The sequence below is a fragment of the Colletes latitarsis genome, chromosome 2, assembly GCF_051014445.1.
Source record: "Colletes latitarsis isolate SP2378_abdomen chromosome 2, iyColLati1, whole genome shotgun sequence".
Classification (NCBI taxonomy): domain Eukaryota; kingdom Metazoa; phylum Arthropoda; class Insecta; order Hymenoptera; family Colletidae; genus Colletes; species Colletes latitarsis.
In genome coordinates this window covers 17,568,293-17,587,903 of record NC_135135.1, presented here as the reverse complement: position 1 = coordinate 17,587,903, position 19,611 = coordinate 17,568,293, and the positions used below count along the sequence as shown (strand labels likewise).

The window sequence follows — 19,611 nt, the reverse complement described above, 5'->3', positions numbered from 1 at the left end:
CGACACCGTGAACAATTATACACTAGTGGACAAAAATATTAGACTCATAACTCTACATTTTTTATATTTAAAAGATTTTTCTGAAGACTGAACTTGATTTTTATGTTTTCCACGTTAGGTATCATTTTTGTTAAAATTGAAATTCTGTCGTATTCTAAACGAAGTTTCCACACGCGTGTAATAATCATTTCATGTACTGGTTTTTATTTTCACGTATAATTTGTGCGTTAAAAGCAAGGAAACAATATTAATTGGCAATACAAAGTAAACTATTAATTAGCAAGATTGCAATATTTGAATGCCTTGCGTTGCAAACACTTTTCAATTATTCTTGTATGTACAAATCGCCATATACAAATCAATTATTGTGGAATCCAATTATGAACCAACAACTACTTTAAAGAATTAATGAAATTCTGCCGAAGGATCTTTCAGTTGTGTAAAATTGCATATAATTTAAAGCAAATTTGACAAAAAACGCTTGAAACGAACTTCTATTATAGTTTACCATTTCCGAAATCAATAATCATAAAATATGCAGGAAGCAATGATTCATTCTGACAAGCAGAATTTCCGCGAATGTGCGTGCCCGGTCCCAGTGATCGACAAGCGTTTGACTGCCACAAAATTACATCCCGTTAAGTGAAATATCTAATTTAAAAGGGGTTGCGCGCGCATGTCACGCAAATTGCCAACGCGTGACAGAAGTTATTATAAGTCAAGCGTGTAATGACGTTAAATGATTTGCTATTTGGCGGTAAATCTGATTAGATTGCACCGTAACAACCTTCTCGTATAATCTGATTGCCCGAGGAGAGATTTTATCGTAAGTGTACGTTCATTCGTCGAGTTTTAAACACGCCAACGTTTCGTCAATTAGCACAAACTAATGTTTTTTATAGCAAAACTTATAATTAAATATAGTAATAAAAATATATGCAAATTCAAAGAGATTTAAACAACCAAAAATATCGATCTGTGGCTTTAACGATGTAATTTAATTTACTATAAATTACTTTATTTTTAATCGTGATTAGAATTTTGATAAGATCGATGTACATAATAAAATATATTTTGTACATGGAACGAATAATGTATTCGTCAAGTAACCATTCGAGACTTCCGATAGAAGCTTTCACCGCGAGCAAAAACACGGAAGACTATCACCCTGTTTTCGAAGATAATATTGTGCTTGACCCATCTTTCCAGGCTGCTGTCTTTTTCTCGGCGATAAAGCACCTCAACTTTCGATAAAACTAGACTCAAAAGGTTTCTTCGACAAATACCTTAAAAGAAGCTAAAGGCTAGAGAATACGTGTAAAAGCACAGAGAATGATAAAAAAGGTCACTAGGGATTTTTGTTTAAAATAAAAGTGTCAGTGTTCTAGAAACCTACCGTTAATTCTTTCGAAGCAATTCATTGGCGATGCTAGACTAATAAGAAATTATCGAGCTCCTCGATACAATGTTCGTTTTAATCTATGTGCATTTTATTTATATAAATATATAATCGTTCGAATACTTTCGTGCGCTCGTATAAGCGGGGAATAGAGGAATTGTCACCCGTAGAAACGAAATAACAAAAATACCTCGGTACCGCAATTTTTTATCGCGTTTTCCGGTTATCCGCGGCACCGTGCGTCGCGACGCACGTGGCGTGCACGACCGTGACACTTATCGACGCGGAACGCGAACGAGCCTAGGGATTTTGGAGGCTGGCCAGAATGCAAGGCCCGTGAATTTCCCATCCGTGAGGCTTTAACGTCGAGTCTGTTCGACGATATGAATGAAACGATGACCGAGGCGTCGCGCGTTTCACGCTCGGCCGAGTCGAAGCCCGGCCGCGAAAACGTTTCTCGTTGATGGCACAATTTACAAGGCGCCATACGGGAAAATCCGTACTCGCGAAATTTTCGTTTCGTCGACGATTCGCTCGTGAATATTCCACGATAAATCGCGGACCGATCTCGCCTGCGTACAGGGATCGTTCCAAGATCCATCCGGCCGCGAAAAGTGACCGCGAACGGTTTACGTTTTTGGCTGTTCTTCCGAATGGCACCCGCGATCGATCGACATGAAATTTCGAGGATTCGGAGGGTAGGAGTAATGGATGGTGAATAGAAAATTTCAGCCTCGGGTATTTAACAGTTTCCGAAATACTAAGTTCGATTTGGCGCTTATTAACGCTTTGCACTCGGCTGCCCCCTCTGAAGAGACATCCAGCAAGGAATTTCTATGTACCCTCTAAGGGAACACAACGATATTACTGTTTTAAAATACATAAGCGTAGAATATAAAAAAAAATATTTCCTAAGAAAGTGTATTTGAGTTAGTAGTAGGTGGTCAAAGAAAAGTCTCCGAGTGCAAAGGGTTAAATAGTAATGTCCCGTCAGTTAGACGATTAAAGAGCGTATAGTCGTATTTTGCCCCAAATACGAGTGTCTATTGTTTAGAGAGATACTATTGTTGTTCCAGGTGCGATGGTTCCAACAGCAGCACGAGAAGAAGCGCAAGAAAAGGGACTTCGCGCCCACGTCGTACGCGTTCGGCGATTATCCGTCGTTTTTCGATGAGTTTGGCCCACAACCCCGACAAGCCTCGTACCATCGTCAAAGAAATAGAGGAATACCCTTCCAGAACCTGTTCACGGATCCGCTCTTCAAAGAACAGTGGTACCTGGTAAGTGGGCCTTTCGATTCTACTGCCTTCGAACCAACCAAAACGAACTACATACGTGATGCGACTGCATCACCGACGCCGGCAGACTTAATGACATCCGATAACGGTTATAACGTATTCGGGATCCAGTTCCTACCATTTTGTGCCATTTCGATTCCTCCCGATTTTACTCGCACTTGGACGGTGTACGTGTCGTCTCGAATCGACGTCTGCGGGAATTACGATCGATAGCCACACGTGACTGAATAGCACATTGACTGCCACGTGAAGGTTTCAGCGGGACACAGCCGTTCAAAAGTTTCGGACCACGTGCAAATCAGACAATAATTTGTAAATTTGGGTCAGTGACGACGTTGCATCGCAATGGCCATCGACGTTTTTCTAAGAATCGAACAATAAGCCACAGAACCCCACCCACACGAGTACACACCTATAAATCTTCTATTCCGCCACCGTACAAAATACAGAAACCAGTCACAGACTCAATCGAAAGCGTAAATATGTACACACTTTAAACAGAACACCCCTTCGAATACCTATGTTGAAGGTAAACAGGTACAATGTTTTCAAGAAGAAATTTGCTATAATGGGGTCAAACAGAGAACTTTTGTTATTGCCTTCTTGTGTAGAATTCATCTCTGAAGTGGGTCCCACATGCTATGGGACACCCTGTATTTCGCACACGTCACAACAGAAACATCCTCTAAGAAGTGACTACTCAAAAAGTGTCTTACATTTTTGTTCAGTACTGTACTTGGACCGAACACGGTTTATTTTAAGATTTCTCCATGCATTTTTTTTCTTTTATTCGGTGGTAAAATTTAGTACGGGCGCTAAAAATCGGACAATCGTGAATTCTCCCCTATAGTAATTGTTTCAATATTTTTTTTTTACGTCGTCGAATGGAAACGAGTGTCACCCACTTTTAGACAACGCGGGTTTGAATATTTTACCGTGCCCAGCGTCAGATAAAATTTTCAGCTCGCGGTTGAATATTTGAAACGGAGCCTAAAAATTCGCGTTACCTTATTTAAGTACAGGACGTTGTTTCCGAAATGGTTGGCTTTATGCTCGCGATCGAATATTTACAATAAAATAGGAAATTCAATGAAGCGACAAAGGAAGTCCTTTTTAACATGAATTTTTATCGAACATATTACTGCGGCACGGTGAATGAATTTTTGAAGAATGCTTTTCTCCATCGGAACATTGTACCTGTACTACTTTTATAAATATTCTAACACCTACAATTTCAGACGTTTCCAATTGGAAACTTTTTTCCTATTTTTATATAAAAGGACGATTATTTACTGGTCTCGCTCAAGCAGAGTTTTATCGAGTTTGCACTTTTATACATAATTAATAAACGCGTTCGGTTTATCGAAATATTGATAAATAAGTTGTAAACAAATTTCAGATCGTGGGGGGAAAAAAATTCGATCGTAACGAGGTCTGTTTTAGTATCGAAACTATTTTTGGAAACTCTGCTTTCAGCAGAACGATTAAACGGTCATTCGTCATTCGAGAACGTCCACTCATATCCAATTGCTCGTGCGATTGTTCGGTTCGTTAAGTATCAACGCTTTAAACGACTAAATCATCGAATAACGATACGACAGACGTACGCGTACACCGGGATTATCCCGAAGGGCGTGCTTGTTTCGAGCCCAAAATCCTGTTTGCGAATGAAAAACATCTCATTATTAATACGTGCTCGTATATCCTGTTCCGCCGTTAATCCTAGAAACGACAAGAGCAGCGATCGCCGTTGTCTATACCCGCAAACGATCGTTCGAGGCGACGCGCAGAGAATTATGTACAACAGCGCGCGAGAAAGGTTCGACTTCCTCTATTGAAAGGCCGATTAAGGGAGGATTTCCAGTCTAGGCATGCAATTTCCAAGCCTTTTTATTTTCTTTTTAATGATAGATAAGCTGCTTTGCACTGACATTTTCCTGATATATTTATTCACTTTATAAATATGAACTTTGAAGTTCCACCATTCGTTTATTTATCGAAATTTTGAATTCTCCCTGATTTGTACCATAACTATGCACTTTTTAACGAAGATACTTTTTCTTAAATGAATTTTCATACAATTTTTATTATTTTTACTTGAAAAAAATCCCAATGCAAAGCAGTCTACGGTTTTCTGTTTGCAAAATAACAAAGAAGGCCTAAAAATAAATGTTACAGGATCCTTCCTACAGAAACATTTCGACAAAAATGAGACATCGTGTTCGCAGTAGTCGAAATTAATTAACCCCTCTAATAAGCGCACACCAACGTGACGCAATTCCTTCAGCGCGCAGAACTCCAGCAATAACAATAAATCCCTCCACGCGGCCGTCGGATCAATAAATTATTGTACGATACTGTTGGAACATTTCAATATGATTTTAATAAAATGCGTGCTCGAGTGACGAATGGCCATCGAGGATACGTTTTCATCACCGCTCGTAAACATACGATTAGAGACGTTTCGCGATGATCGAGCGATTATAAGCGTCATGACGGAAAACTCCGTCGTAAAAAATGGAATTTGTCAAGAACATTTCGCGAGCAACGATTCTATAAGTGTGATACTTAACGATAAATTTAATTTGAATGGCTGGACTAACATGAAAATATTTTAATAGGCTTTCGAATAAAAAGAAAAATGATTTTACAGTTTTTGCAAGTCATCGATCGTTTATCTGATCGCATAACGGTTTATGGTTGTGCAGAATGGTGGAGCAAAGGATGGTTACGATATGAATCTTGGCCCGGCGTGGCAGAAGGGTTACACCGGGAAGGGTGTTGTCGTGTCGATCCTCGACGACGGCATACAAACGAATCATCCGGACCTGGCGTTGAATTACGATCACCAGGCCAGCTGGGATATCAACGGCAACGACAACGACCCGATGCCAAGGGACAACGGTGACAACAAGCATGGAACCCGATGCGCTGGCGAGGTAGCTGCAGTCGCTTTCAACCAATACTGCGGCGTCGGCGTCGCCTACAACGCCAGCATCGGTGGTAAGAAATTGCGATCTTTCCAACGACCGACAGACACCCTAACTGTTATAACCAATACGAAGAAAATCACATTTTTTATTAAAAATAACGAGTATAAATTACCGAAACAATTCTTTTCCGTCGCTTTATTGCATTTATTCGACAATAAGCTACTCCGTTAGGTACTGCAGTAATTTTATATTTTAATTTCTATGTTTTAAATTAGTTTCCGTGCAGTTTGCATCCTCCGAAACAAGTTTTATAGATTTCTATCAATCAGTGTTCGTATGACATATTTTACACGATTTTCATTTGCTCGAACGCTTTCGCCGCGTAAAAGAAGGGTGTAACGATAATGTATTTATTCGAATAAGTAAACATCACACTAGAATGTTTCTGTAATTACTTCGTTTAAGCACGTTGGTACCTCACAATGACATATTCATTAAGCCATGTTAATGTAATTACACGCTGGTTCAATCGCATTAATTACGGTCCATTGCAAACCATTGTGCACTGTTTTATATTTTCGTTAGCAACGCGACGCATTATAACAATACGGCCGCAGGATTTTGTAAACGCATTAAACATTTCTAACGAGGCGATGTAAAATTATTTCGTAACGACGTGTAACGTTGTTTAATTTAACTCGGTAATTTCTTAATTATAACTGCGTTACAACTAGTTAAAAAATCCGAAACTAGTTCTCGACTTGCATTCAACTGCTTGAAAGCTGCTTGAAACTCATTTGAACTTTAGAAATTCCAATAATATTCGGTTAAGCCTGAAACGAACATTGTTATCAAACGCTCTGAGGTGGATTAATCAATATTTTTTTCATATTTCAGTGCACAATTGACTAGAATGGTGGTCACTGGTGACCGGCGCTCCGAACTTGCAACGTTTCTTTTAAATATTTTTTAAATAATTCTAGGGTTATTAGGAACATTATACAATGACAAGTATACCATCTATCGAATATTTTTGATTTTACTTATCACAGATTGCTAAAATTTCAAAACACAGAGCAATTATTTTCAGCTTATAAAGCCAAGGGTGGCCGAACACTCTGTATAGTCGCATTGTTCATATTTCAACATGTTATAGGTGCATAAATATCCGCAGTCTGTTAACAAAGTACGAAGGGCCAATGATTTGGTAATTAAAGGTCCGGTCGACGAAGAAAACTGCTCGAGCCCACTAAACGCGAACAATTTTTCTTCCCTTTCCGCGGCATATTTCCGAATAAGAAACCTAATAGCTTCCCGCGCGTATTTAGCCACCGCTTTCCTACTTCGGAATTATTAATTCTCCCATTGCTTTCAACAAATTTCAATCATCGCTCTTTCGTTCCATTCGCGCCGTTTAATTGCGCGTCGACAACTTAATCTCCGTCGCGACGTTCTTCCTATCGGTTCATTTTTATTTTCAATTTTCCCTTTACCGTGACAATTATTAAAACGTCAATCATGTGCGAGCTCCGGGGAGGGGATCCTTATAAGTCGTTCCACCAGCGGACTGTTTCTCGTCGGAATATCGAGTTCCGATAATTTTACAGGCTCGTTTCCATTAAAATGCGTGTTAACGATCCGCGTACGATTTAACGAGTTCCGCCATACCTCTGGATACCGATCGCCTGTTCCAATCTCGGCTTTAAAATGTTTCTGAGCTTTCAAGACTTTGAAGATACGAATCTCGACGGTCTCGAATATCTTAAATTGCATCTGAAAAATCTTTATAGATTTGAGAGTGGTAAGAATTTTGATAGCAGTTGAATAATAAAAAATTGCAGGTTTTGGCTTTTGTGTCGTATTTACTTCGAATTTAAGATTTTGCATACTCGTTCTATAGATAAAATTATATTTTTGTGTAAAAAGTAAAGGGTCGCTAATGGGGGGCCCCTAATGGGGACTCTTGGCTTTTTGAGAACGATACGAATCTCCATAGTCTTAAAAAGTTTACACCACTTGGAAGCTGAGGTTCTCGTGAAAATCACGACGCATTTGCAACGAGAAGGAAAGCTATCTGACGCTCATACCTTCCGTGTTCTCAGGCGTGCGAATGCTCGATGGCCCGGTAAACGATGCCGTCGAAGCCAGAGCACTGGGATTGAATCCTGATCACATCGATATATATAGCGCTTCATGGGGCCCCGAGGACGATGGTAAAACTGTCGACGGACCTGGCGCTCTTGCCAGAAGGGCGTTTATTTATGGCGTCACAAGCGTAAGTTGCATAACTCACTTCAATTTTTCTATCTGGTTTCTCTGTCTCCGCAAGGATCGTGTTCGCTACAACTTCCGGCGTGTCTCGAGCAAACCAATGTATTCCATTCTTATTTAACTCATTGACTGCATACTTAATTATTTCATGGATTTACTCGAAGTAAATTTCGAACGTGAACAAGCGTGTTAAATGTGTTCTGGGATATTCCGAGTACGCGTTAAATTAAATCTCGGTCAGAGTTCCTCTAAGAACACCAATAAAAAGTAGTTTGCCAATCTAAACATTCCGATTTCGACGAGATTATATTGGGAAACTTGTTTGTAAAAGAATATAAAAATATACTTATAAGAAGCCATTCCGTTCCCGAAGAAATCTAATCTGATGGAATGAAAACACGCCTCAAAGTGCTACGCGTGTTATCAAAGTTTTCCTCTCGTATTTCTATATAAGGGGTGATTCGCAGAAATTGATCGATCGAGGTATTTCCGAAACTTAAACAAGTACAAGTGAACAGGTTACGAGAAAATATTCTATCTGAAGTCAAGGCTATTTCGAGGTCAATTTAACTATTTACGATGAACCAATTTTTATGGATCTGACAAAGTAAAAAATTATTCAAATGAATCATAAAGAAATCTACCAGATTCGTGTATAACTCAAGCCCAAACCTCTTCTATTCCTTCCGTAAACCGAGATAACCGAGAAAATAAAAAGTTGCCCAAAGTTTCGCCGTGGTTTCCCCCGCGGAGGCTCGTCTAGATCGGAAAATCCAAGTTTACGCAAAACACGCCGCGCAAACGTCTCGGGTAAAGGTAAAAGTCGATGCAAGCACGGTAGCCATTGATCGCGACCGAGCTACAAATATTTGTAAGAAACCACCCCTTAGAGCAGGACCGGTTCGTGGCACTAACGATGTTTAAATAAACGCTGCGAAGGGTCGTAAGGGGAAGGGCTCGATCTTCGTGTGGGCGTCGGGCAACGGGGGCCGTCACACGGACTCCTGCAACTGCGACGGCTACACGAACAGCATTTTCACCCTGTCCATATCGAGCGCCACGCAGGGCGGCTACAAGCCGTGGTACCTCGAGGAATGCAGCTCCACCCTTGCCTCGACTTACTCCTCGGGGACGCCGGGCAACGACAAGAGCGTCGCGACGGTGGACATGGACGCCAAGCTGCGGCCTGATCATATTTGCACAGTCGAGCATACCGGAACCTCGGCGTCGGCGCCACTGGCGGCGGGGATCGCCGCCCTGGCCCTCGAGGCGAACCCGAGCCTCACCTGGAGGGACATGCAATACCTGGTGGTCCTCACCTCGAGATCCGGGCCCCTCGAGAAGGAGCCCGGATGGATACTGAACGGGGTGAAGAGGAAGGTATCCCACAAATTCGGTTACGGGCTGATGGACGCCGGGGCCATGGTCAGCCTCGCCGAACAGTGGACCAACGTACCGCCTCAACATATCTGCAAGTCCGACGAGATCAACGAGGAGAGACGCATCGATCCGACCTACGGTTACACGCTCAGCGTCTATATGGACGTCACTGGTTGCGCAGGGTCCTTCAACGAGGTTCGGTTCTTGGAACACGTGCAGTGCAAGGTAACAATAATCCCTCGTTAATGATCGCTACTTTCTACCTCGATAAAAGTTCCCTGTATTGGACCACTCAAGAAGGTATTCGAAAGTAACCGAGAAATGATCAATTTTCATAAATTTTTCCAAGATTTAAATTTATTTTGTATTTTACTCACAAGGAGAATGCAGGACCTTCGGGTCACCGATTTCATTGAGATTTTGAGCACTGGTAGATCTTGCTACCCCATTTACAAACATATACCATTGTAGAATTGGATACTCAATATTTTTCGAGATATTTATTATTAAAAAGCTTCGATCTAACCTTATATATTTGTAAATGAGGTAGCAAGATCTACCAGCGCTCAAAATCTCAATGAAATCGGAAACCCGAAGGTTCTGTACTTTTTGTCAGCATAGAGAACTACGTGTCTATAAATAATCTTTGTACCAAATATTGATACTATTGTTTACCACGGTCAATTATTTAAATGTCTCCCGCGACAACATTTTCGACTCGTTCTCCGACGAGGAGTGAATTTACCGTCCATTACGGGTCACCGTGTATAAAAAAAAAAACTCTGTTATCGACTCGACAAAGAAGCATAAAAAGAGAAGAGAAACGTAAGTCCATAAAGGCTAAAAAGAATAATGTTATCGTACTGTCAGCCGCCGAGGTGTTGACAGACGCTTCTCCCCCCTCTCCCGAGGAACGACAAACATTTTTTAAGAAAGACGTCAAACATTTCTCGCGCAGGTTTCGTTAAGGTTCTTCCCGCGAGGAAATTTGAGATTACTGTTGACTTCGCCGATGGGCACTACATCGACTTTGCTGTTCGAGAGACCGCGGGATATTCTCAGCTCGAACTTCGACGACTGGCCCTTCCTCAGCGTGCACTTCTGGGGCGAGAAAGCTGACGGTCGATGGACGTTGCAGATCATTAACGCCGGAAATCGTCACGTCAACTCGCCAGGCAAGTCTCGACGCCCTTTTACACCGCGAAAATCTCGACTAACTGTCTAATCGTCGCTTGAGGAGGTATTCTAGTAATCGTAAGAAATCTTTGAAATCTCTAAAAATTTGTAGGCTAAAAGAAATGAAAATAGAATTCTAGACTTCAAAATCACTACACTACGGTTATCCTTGAATGTATTCATTACTGGAATATATCTAACTAAGCGATTTTCCCAAATTTTTTTCATAACTAACTGACCATCTACGGCTATAGTCTCGCTTACGATTGTTGTATATACGAATCTACAAGCCTGTAAAGTATCATTAAAATCGTTGAGGGTCGGGTCTGACATCCTCCTTGTAAGTAACGCACGAAAAGGGTTAAGTGTCCCGGATAAGTGAAATCCTATAACGAGCGTCGAAAAACATTTGGCGGTCGGGGACTTTCAAGGATATCGCTTTACATAACACTTGAGTGTAACTCGAGTGTATCTCATTATATTCCTTCCTTCGAGTACACGCTATGGTGTATGAAGCAAATACAGCGAGGTACTCGAGACACACTCGAGTGGTCCGTTAAGTGATACCCTTTCGCTGGATACAAGCGACCAAATTGTGTTTTTATCCACTGGAAAGCTGTCTGTTGAGTACAGGAGCTCGCGTAATGTATCTGGGTTAGGTTCACGCCTTTACTCTTTTGTCACGGAACTTTCTATTTCCATTCTTTTGCGGTTAACGTTTTTTTTCAAGAACAATATCATTATTTCTAGATCGGTTTTGAATTCTTCAGACCTGGGCGAAATTTATTTCAAATAGTGTTAATTGATACTTCGCGAATATTTAAATTGATCTTAGGTTCTTCGTTTGGTCAATTAATAGTGAATTGAAATACTGCTTATTTGGGGAAATGACACTTATTTCTTGATTGAAAATTCTTCTTTCCAAATAATTCTATGACTGTTCTCATAACTATGCAAGCTATAATAATACGTTCTAACAATTGAAATAACACTCTGTCGACTAAAACTAGTAATAACAATTGCAATAAATGTAATTATCAATGTTATGTTGTACACAGGCTGGAGGGTTTCGAAACACGTACCGGGTATCGATTAAACGTTCTTTTTTTTAATTTGATATTTATTTTTTCAGGGATCGGGTGTAATTCGCGTTCGCATCATCGTACAACTATGTAACAGGATAAAAATGGCGAACGAGTAGACAAAACTTGTTTTTTCTTGGCACGGATATACAAAATTAATGGAACGTATCGACGATGTTCAAAATATAATATTCTGATACTTAATGAGATTGGTTCTGTGTCGTGGTATTTACGTTTCCCAAAAAATGGCGTATCGTAGAGGATTAAAAGGTTGCTAAAAAGTTTCTCCAATCGTGAGAAGCAAAAGTAGATTCCAACGACAAATAAAACTATTAGTTATGAAATAAATTGAGTTGGTCGAGTTAGATGGTCCTGTATAGTATGTGGCCCTTCAGAAAACTATTTTACCCTGTGTAATACGAAAGGACGATAAACCGTGTACGATAAAACAAAAAATACCGAAAGGACCGGTTTGTTTATTCTTGCTTGTGACATCTGTTGTTACAGGTATCCTAAAGAAGTGGCAGCTGATCTTTTACGGAACCGCGACGAATCCCATCAGGATACGAACACGTCAATTTAACCCGGTACAAGCGCATTCTTCGTACGCCTCCGTGCAATACCCATTCACAGTAGACGATGAACTAATAGCACTGGGCCATCGCGGCGACGTCGACTTCTTTCCTTCGTCTACCTTTCAGGGCTACCAGGGCCCGTACGTTGGCGCTGGTTCCAACATCCAGGCGTCCGTGGCCACCCTGGACGGCTCATCGGCCCCCATCCTGACCAATCGACTTCCTGGCGACACGTCGTCGGCTTTCGATTCGCCATCGTCCTCGTCGCAAGTCGGCGACGACTCCCTCGACACCACTAGAAAAATTCTACACGACTGTGATCCACAGTGCGATTCTCAGGGTTGCTACGGAAACGGACCCACGCAATGCATCGCGTGCAAAAACTATCGACTCGACAAGTAAGCGATCCCTTCTTCTCTTTCAGTCCTGTGCTTAACTTTACTTGCTCAAACTTTTGAATTGTGTGTGCAAAAACCAGGGGAATCGAACGATTGGTTAGTAATAACAGTAAGTGTAGGCGATAAGAGATTTTTATCAAAAGAAAAGTATTGGCACAATCTGTGTTGTGTCAAAACTTGTTTAAAATACTGCCTTAAACTTCTACAGGGTGTTCGGCCACCCCTGGGAAAAATTTTAATGGCGGATTCTAGAGGCCAAAATAAGACGAAAATCAAGAATAGCAGTTTGTTGATGGAGGCTCCGTTAAAAAGTTATTAACAATTAAAATCAAAAATTTCAAATCGTTCTGGAAAAATTATTTTTGGTTGCAAGGGTCAATTACAATCATTTTTAGTGAAGAGTCATGTCACCGAAATCCTACTCATTTCCTAGAAAAAAATTCGAGAAGGTGTGAAATTTTTCGACAAAATTAAAAAATTTCAAATCGTTCTGGAAAAATTATTTTCGGTTGCGGGGGTCAATTACAATAATTTTTTATGAATAGACCTACCCCCGAAATCCTACCCACTTTCTAGAAAAAAATTCAGTACGGGCGGAACTTTAAACGTTAATAACTTTTTAACGAAATCTCCATCAACAAATTAGTATTCTTGATTTTCATTTTATTTTGGCCTCTAGAATCTCCCATTAAAATTTTTCCCAGGGGTGGCCAAACACCCTGTATATTATGTGTGCATATGATCAATAATGTCTACGTTTGCTTCCGAGAAATTAGACAATTTTCAGGCACCATATTGCCATTTTTATATTTCGATTTTTATCGGTGTACTTGTCACTGTATGCTGTAATGTATTTTCCAGTTATTTTGTAAATATTTCAAGCAACAAGACGCTACTTTTTGCGATCTTCTAGCGACTATTATTTCGTTCCATAGATTGCAGAAAATGGACTTATACCCCTTTCAAAATAAACGATTATGTAATTCCATTTACTAAATACCAATTGCTTTAGACGAACGAATATTTCAAGATTTAAATTATAAGTTGTCTATAAATTTTTTCCTTCGCACATGGACTTACATCACTTTGAAAATAAACGTTGTGCAAAGGGGGAAAAAGATGTGTTTGAGTTTATAATTATTCACAGCACAGTAAGTATTTATACCATATTGGTTCGAGCACAAATTCGTATTTTTGCGAACTTTTAACTCGAAACATCCCCATTATACCGTGTAAATATTTAAATATTTAGTTTTAACGTACATTTAACGGTAATGGTACTTTACCTGTAGCAGCCTCCACTAAATGCTTCCATTTTTTTACAGAGTTTTAAATGCTGAATACAGTACTTTTTTTTAAATAAAGATGTCATTTTAAATTCCCCCCAAAAAAAGCACTGCTAAACCTTGAAAACTTACTACCGTCGCTGTTGCGATTTATTTCGTTTCACGATACATTGCACCATATTCATCGCGTGTCGCAACCATTTACCGCAGACCGTTATTTAGAGTGATACTTTTATATAAAAATACAACAAAGGCTTTAATACCGTTTTTCCTGCTAGACAAAAAAACTGCCTCAGAACGATTTTTTTTACATTTAACAAAATATCAAACGGTAAAAATAAAGATTGGAGTCAGAGGTGGGCAAATTTTGCTCTCGAATAACGATCTCAAAAATTCGTATTTGTTATTCGCGAATAAAGTTTCCCTAACTCTGTAGTGGAAAGTAGTTTTTATTTACGAAACTGCACTTACAGTACTTGCGTGAGTCGATGTCCTCCAAGAAGCTTCCCGAATCAAGGTGGAGTCTGCTGGCCCTGCCATGAGTCCTGCGAAATTTGCGCAGGAGCTGGCCAGGATTCTTGTCTGTCCTGCGCGCCCGCTCATCTTCGCGTCACCGATTTAGCAGTATGTCTGCAACAATGTCCAGAAGGATATTACGAGAGTAAGTGAAACGAGTTAATTTAATAATCAGAACATATTCGATTATTCTATCTGTTGCACCATCGATTAAACACTGCCTTCTACGATTACAAACAGAAGATTTTCTATTCTACTAACAATCCAATGTACGATTATTTTCACAAAAACGTAGTCATGGTGGGTGTTAAATTGCTTTCGTAGCATCCGAACGAAACGAACACAACGTAGACAGTGGAAGTGTCGATCCCGACGATCGATCGCTTCGATTCGAAGGGGTCAAAGATTAGACGAGACGCTTTCGTGTTTTCAGACACGGAGAACAGCACGTGCGTGCCTTGCGAGGCGAATTGCGCCAGTTGCCAAGATAGGCCGGACAAATGCACCAGTTGCGAGCACCATCTAGTTATGTTCAAGAACAAGTGTTACGCGGCCTGTCCCCTCGACACGTACGAAACACAGGACTATAGCTGCGCAACGTGTCATTCCACGTGCGAGACTTGCAACGGCACCGCCGAGAACCAATGCATCACCTGTAAACCAGGACTGTGCGCCCTGAACGGTACGTGAACACGAAAAAATAACGCTACGAGACCAATTTACCAAATTGTTACGATTATTCAGAAACATGCCGTTTTCCAGCTGGACGAAAGTAAAAGTAAAGTAATAAAATTCAGATTCGGGATCAAAGTGGACCCAGAGACGGGGGTCAACAGTGGATTAGTGCATAATAATTGCTTTTTCTAACCGATAGGAACGTGTCTGACGGCTTGTCCAGCCGGATACAGCGCGGACAGAAGACGACGAGAATGCATGCCGTGTCCCCCGGGATGCGCGACTTGCACGACATCGATTTGCACGAGCTGCATCGACGGTTGGAATTTGAACGAAGAGGGATTGTGCGCCCCGGAGCACCGCGATCGGTGCGAAACCTCACAATATTACGATAACGAACTGTGCAAACCGTGCCATACGTCGTGCAGAACTTGCGCGGGTCCTACGGAGGACTATTGCATCTCCTGTCAAAATTCCCTGCTACTACAGGGGAAACGTTGCGTCTACCAGTGCGACGACGGTTATTATTCCACGGCGCAGCCGACGAGACCCGTTTGCGTGCCTTGTTTGCATACTTGCAAGACTTGCGTGTCCCGATTGAACTGCACCGCCTGCCAGGACGGATTGCAGTTGCAGAGCGGAGAATGCAGGTCATCTTGCGCTCGAGGGTGAGTGTTTTTCTTTTACTCGAAACGTAGCATATAACAGGAATGTATCAAAATTGAACATTTTAACCCTTAAGTGGATTATTGAGGCCCTCCACAAGTTTAAACTAATATTGTATAATATAATTTTAGAGGGAAGTTGATTTTCATTTACTACTTTGGTAAAACTCAACATTAAGTAAAATAATTCAGTCGAGATTGAGAATCTACTTGAGGATTAAAGTGGTTTTATAGTTACAACTAGATGTTTATGTAGGTACAGTATGCACTCAATATGCAAAAATATAAGAAAGACTTAATGTAAGATACGAATTATTACATTTAGGGTGAAAACCCTCTACGAAGCTCACATTTCATTAATAAAACTATAAATTTGCATAAATATCCGCAGTCTGGTTACGACAGTGTATTTGTTGTATCAGAAAATGTTTTCGACAGTAGTGAGAAATGTGAAAGGCTAATCGAGAGAAATAATTCTTTGTTCGAGCAGGTATTATAGCGATAGGGGTCAATGTGCCAAATGTTACTTGTCGTGTAACACGTGTTCCGGGCCTAGAAGGGATCAGTGCGTAACGTGTCCTCGAGGTTGGCAACTGGCAGCGGGAGAGTGTCACCCGGAGTGTCCCGAGGGATTCTTCAAGTCCAACTTCGGATGCCAAAAGTGTCACCACTACTGTCGCACGTGCAAAGGTAAAGATCGTCATATATTCCACGTGTAACTCTTTTAGTAATACGAAATTTCTACGAAAACACTAGTCTCTCCGATAGAAAAAGTAAAATATTTGTAATAATCGAACGCGTTACAGGCGAGGGGCCATTGGAATGCACTTCCTGTCCACCACACTCGATGCTAGAGGGTGGATTGTGTATGGAGTGTCTGGGTGCACAGTATTACGACTCTTTGACGCAACTTTGCAAGAATTGCCACACCGATTGTCGAAGGTGCACCGGGCCTGGTAAATTCAGTTGCGCGGCCTGTTCGCCGCCGTTGCACCTGGACAAACTCAACAATCAGTGCGTGCCTTGTTGCACGGGCAACGAGAAGGGTCCGCAAGCGGAAGAATGCTGTCTATGCGACCCGGAAAGTGGTAAGATAATACACCATAACTTCACAATGATTACATAGAGTTCGAAGGTTGAAGAATTCAAATGTAAATACAATTGCAAAGTTTCTATGAGCGTTTCTGTTTTTTCTTCTTTTTTTTTTTGACAATTTTAGGTGGCTGCAGGAACAGCTCACCGGCTGGTAAAAGAAGAGTACCTGGAACAGAGTTTGCCTCGGCCGACACTGCCATTTCGGAAGTGTACGCGAATTACGAAGGAGTGACCGACAAAAATGATTCAGCGTCGCTGGCCATAACGGCGACTACGACCATAGCCGTCGCCATTTGTCTGGTGTCGGTAGCTCTGTTTGCAACAATATTCATCGCGCTTCAGGTACGATACGGCGCGAAACTGTGAAATTAGGATGTTAACCCCTTCTTGTACAATGACGAGCCTGACTACCGCGTTAATTAAACGAAACAATAATTGTATTTATAGGCCATGTCGAGAAGAAGGGAGGCGAACAAGGGTTACACGCAGTTGGCTATGGGGGTGGAACCTCCGGACGACGTTGACGCGGACGACACAACGGAGCTGATGACCTAGACCCATTAAATCGAGCCAACCAATGACAGGACCTATCGTCGAAAAGTTTGACGAAGGTCGACCCCGAGTCTCGATCACGATAGATCATGTGTTTGCGTGGTATTAGAAACGTGTGGCGGTTAGAGCCGAGAACAGCTGCGCTCCGTTCAGATCCAGAGTGGTTCGAGATCAAAGGAACAACAAAAAAAAAAAGAAAAAAAACATACTCACACACGATAAAAAGAAGACAAAAAGAAAAACGGAAAAAAAAGATAGAGAAAAATATAAGTACACGATTGGAGGAAGAGAAGGAATCCGGGGGAAGAAACGGGAGTGGTGAAGAGAAATGACTGGAGATTAAAACGGAAAGGGGACAATGGAACAAGAAAATTCGTTCAAAACGTGATAGTAAAGACTTTATTTTTATTTTTTTTTTTTTTTTGTTTTTTGGGCGCACTGTACGGGAGAGAAGCGTGACTGTTGTTCACTTTATTGATAGTGCGGTTGCGTGTGCGCGTCGTGTGAATGGCGGTGAACGAGGTGTTTAGGTATACTTTTTATTAACGATTAGGCGCGTCGCTGATTCTTTCGAGTGCGTATGCACTAGTGTGTAATAACTTTAATGGGAAGTTAACAAGAACAAAAAGGGTGACGGACATTATAAAGTGCCTGATTTATAACGCCCTTTGACACCGCTCTTCCGTCTGCCCTTTTTCTCGCCCCCCCCCCCTACCCCCCGACGCCAACGTTCCCTTCAACCAGGAGGCGTTGCTATCGAGTATCGATATCCTAACGATACCTAACGATACATCGATAATATCGTTGATAACAATTTCTTTCTTTACGGCCTCGTTTTCGAGAAAACGAAATTTAGAAATTCAGACAGATCGCACTATGATAACATTTAATTAGCTCATTCCTGTGTTTAGGATCGTGCAATTATCAATGTCGTACTCGACAAAAGACAAAAAGCCATTAAAAGCTTCAATATTTACATTCAAATATCTTCCGAACCGATTATTTTTCACTGTGTATTAAATGGTGTATTAAAAAATATATGATTCCATTTAAAAGGACGTTAATGACCCTCGAAACCGTTTAATTTTAGTCCCAAAAATGTTCCAATCTCATCCACAGTTTCGAAGATATTTGAAACGGTCGTTTCCAGCACCTACTCGACCCCTGATCATTGTCAATAAAAAAAAAAACTCGAAGGTCGAAATCGACTGCTCGATCGGTGATTCGAGAAATTTTTACTCGTAACGTGTATCGTCGAATTTTGTAGTCGCCTCGACGTGTTGATTTGAATTATGGACCAGTTGAATTGTAACAACAAGTGCATATTATAATAAAGTGTCATTGTAAAATATTTACGCGAACAACACGGCGATTATGAATTCGCGACGACGGCGGGCGAAAACGTAAAAGGAAGGGGGGCAGACGAAAGAAGTAAATAGGAAGCTTAACGACGAAAGAGAGAATGAAAGCGATAGAAAATAGAAGCGAACCGAGAATTTCTATTCTCCGCGAGAAGGTTTGTACAGCTTCGTTTTCGTGCAACGAAACGACATCCCCCCACAACCCCTACCCACCCCACCCCACCCGTGAGATACGAAAACCAACAATGATTTCCAGATAATCCGGCGCGTGTTATCAGTCATTCCGTCATTTTCAACCAGTCGACAGCCAACTGCATTTTTTTTTTTTTCTAACTATTTGTTGTTATTGCTACATCGTCTATGTATTTTTTTGTTTTGTTTAGTGACATAGGGTATTTTTCCGCGTTGATCCTTCGCTTCGTTCGTATTGTTTGTTGTAGAAATGAAAAAAAAAAAACCAAACGTTGGCGTTTACATAAGCAATTGGACCGTTGAATAAAACGAAGAAACATATAACGCGAAAAAAAAACAGAACACACGAAAACAGTCCTCGGTAAATCGGTACCTTTAAGAGCTACTGTCCGCGCCTACCGTGTGAATATTGAATTTCTCCTCGTGATTTGATATAAAGCTATTATTGTACTTTTATGATGAACGCGATTATAAATATATACATATACATATACATATATATATATCTATATATACACATACTCAGGCGTTTAAATATATTCTGAGTTCGTGTTCCCATTGAAATATTATTATTAAATTGTATAACATTTCTATTCCCACAAATTAAGTCTCTCTTGCGAAAACTATCTTCTTACAGAGCCGTTCTAATCATCCTACTACGACGATCGCCGTTTAAGGTAAGTAATTAACCAGCTTCCAGCAATTACTTAAAAGGGAATTCTCGCGTAACAGATCCAAAAGTATCCGATACTTATGA

At 40.9% G+C, this 19,611-nt stretch overlaps 1 protein-coding gene across 2 annotated transcripts in view; it reads left to right on the top strand.

Annotated features, from left to right (window-relative positions):
- Positions 1–19,357, top strand: part of Fur2 (furin-like protease 2) — a 406,778-nt gene extending 387,421 nt beyond the window's left edge. Inside the window, exons 5-18 of one of the 2 annotated variants that reach the window (XM_076782798.1) lie at positions 2,476–2,679; positions 5,406–5,700; positions 7,733–7,905; positions 8,841–9,506; positions 10,240–10,456; positions 12,047–12,126; positions 12,241–12,512; positions 14,272–14,459; positions 14,748–14,996; positions 15,189–15,657; positions 16,145–16,344; positions 16,461–16,742; positions 16,874–17,091; positions 17,197–19,357. In XM_076782798.1, coding sequence (XP_076638913.1) covers positions 2,476–2,679; positions 5,406–5,700; positions 7,733–7,905; positions 8,841–9,506; positions 10,240–10,456; positions 12,047–12,126; positions 12,241–12,512; positions 14,272–14,459; positions 14,748–14,996; positions 15,189–15,657; positions 16,145–16,344; positions 16,461–16,742; positions 16,874–17,091; positions 17,197–17,304 — 3,621 coding nt within the window. In that variant the 3' untranslated portion in view covers positions 17,305–19,357. Of the gene's footprint in view, positions 1–2,475; positions 2,680–5,405; positions 5,701–7,732; positions 7,906–8,840; positions 9,507–10,239; positions 10,457–12,046; positions 12,513–14,271; positions 14,460–14,747; positions 14,997–15,188; positions 15,658–16,144; positions 16,345–16,460; positions 16,743–16,873; positions 17,092–17,196 lie in introns of both variants that reach the window. The other variant, XM_076782796.1, reaches the window with a different exon arrangement.
- Positions 19,358–19,611: the final 254 nt, after the last annotated feature.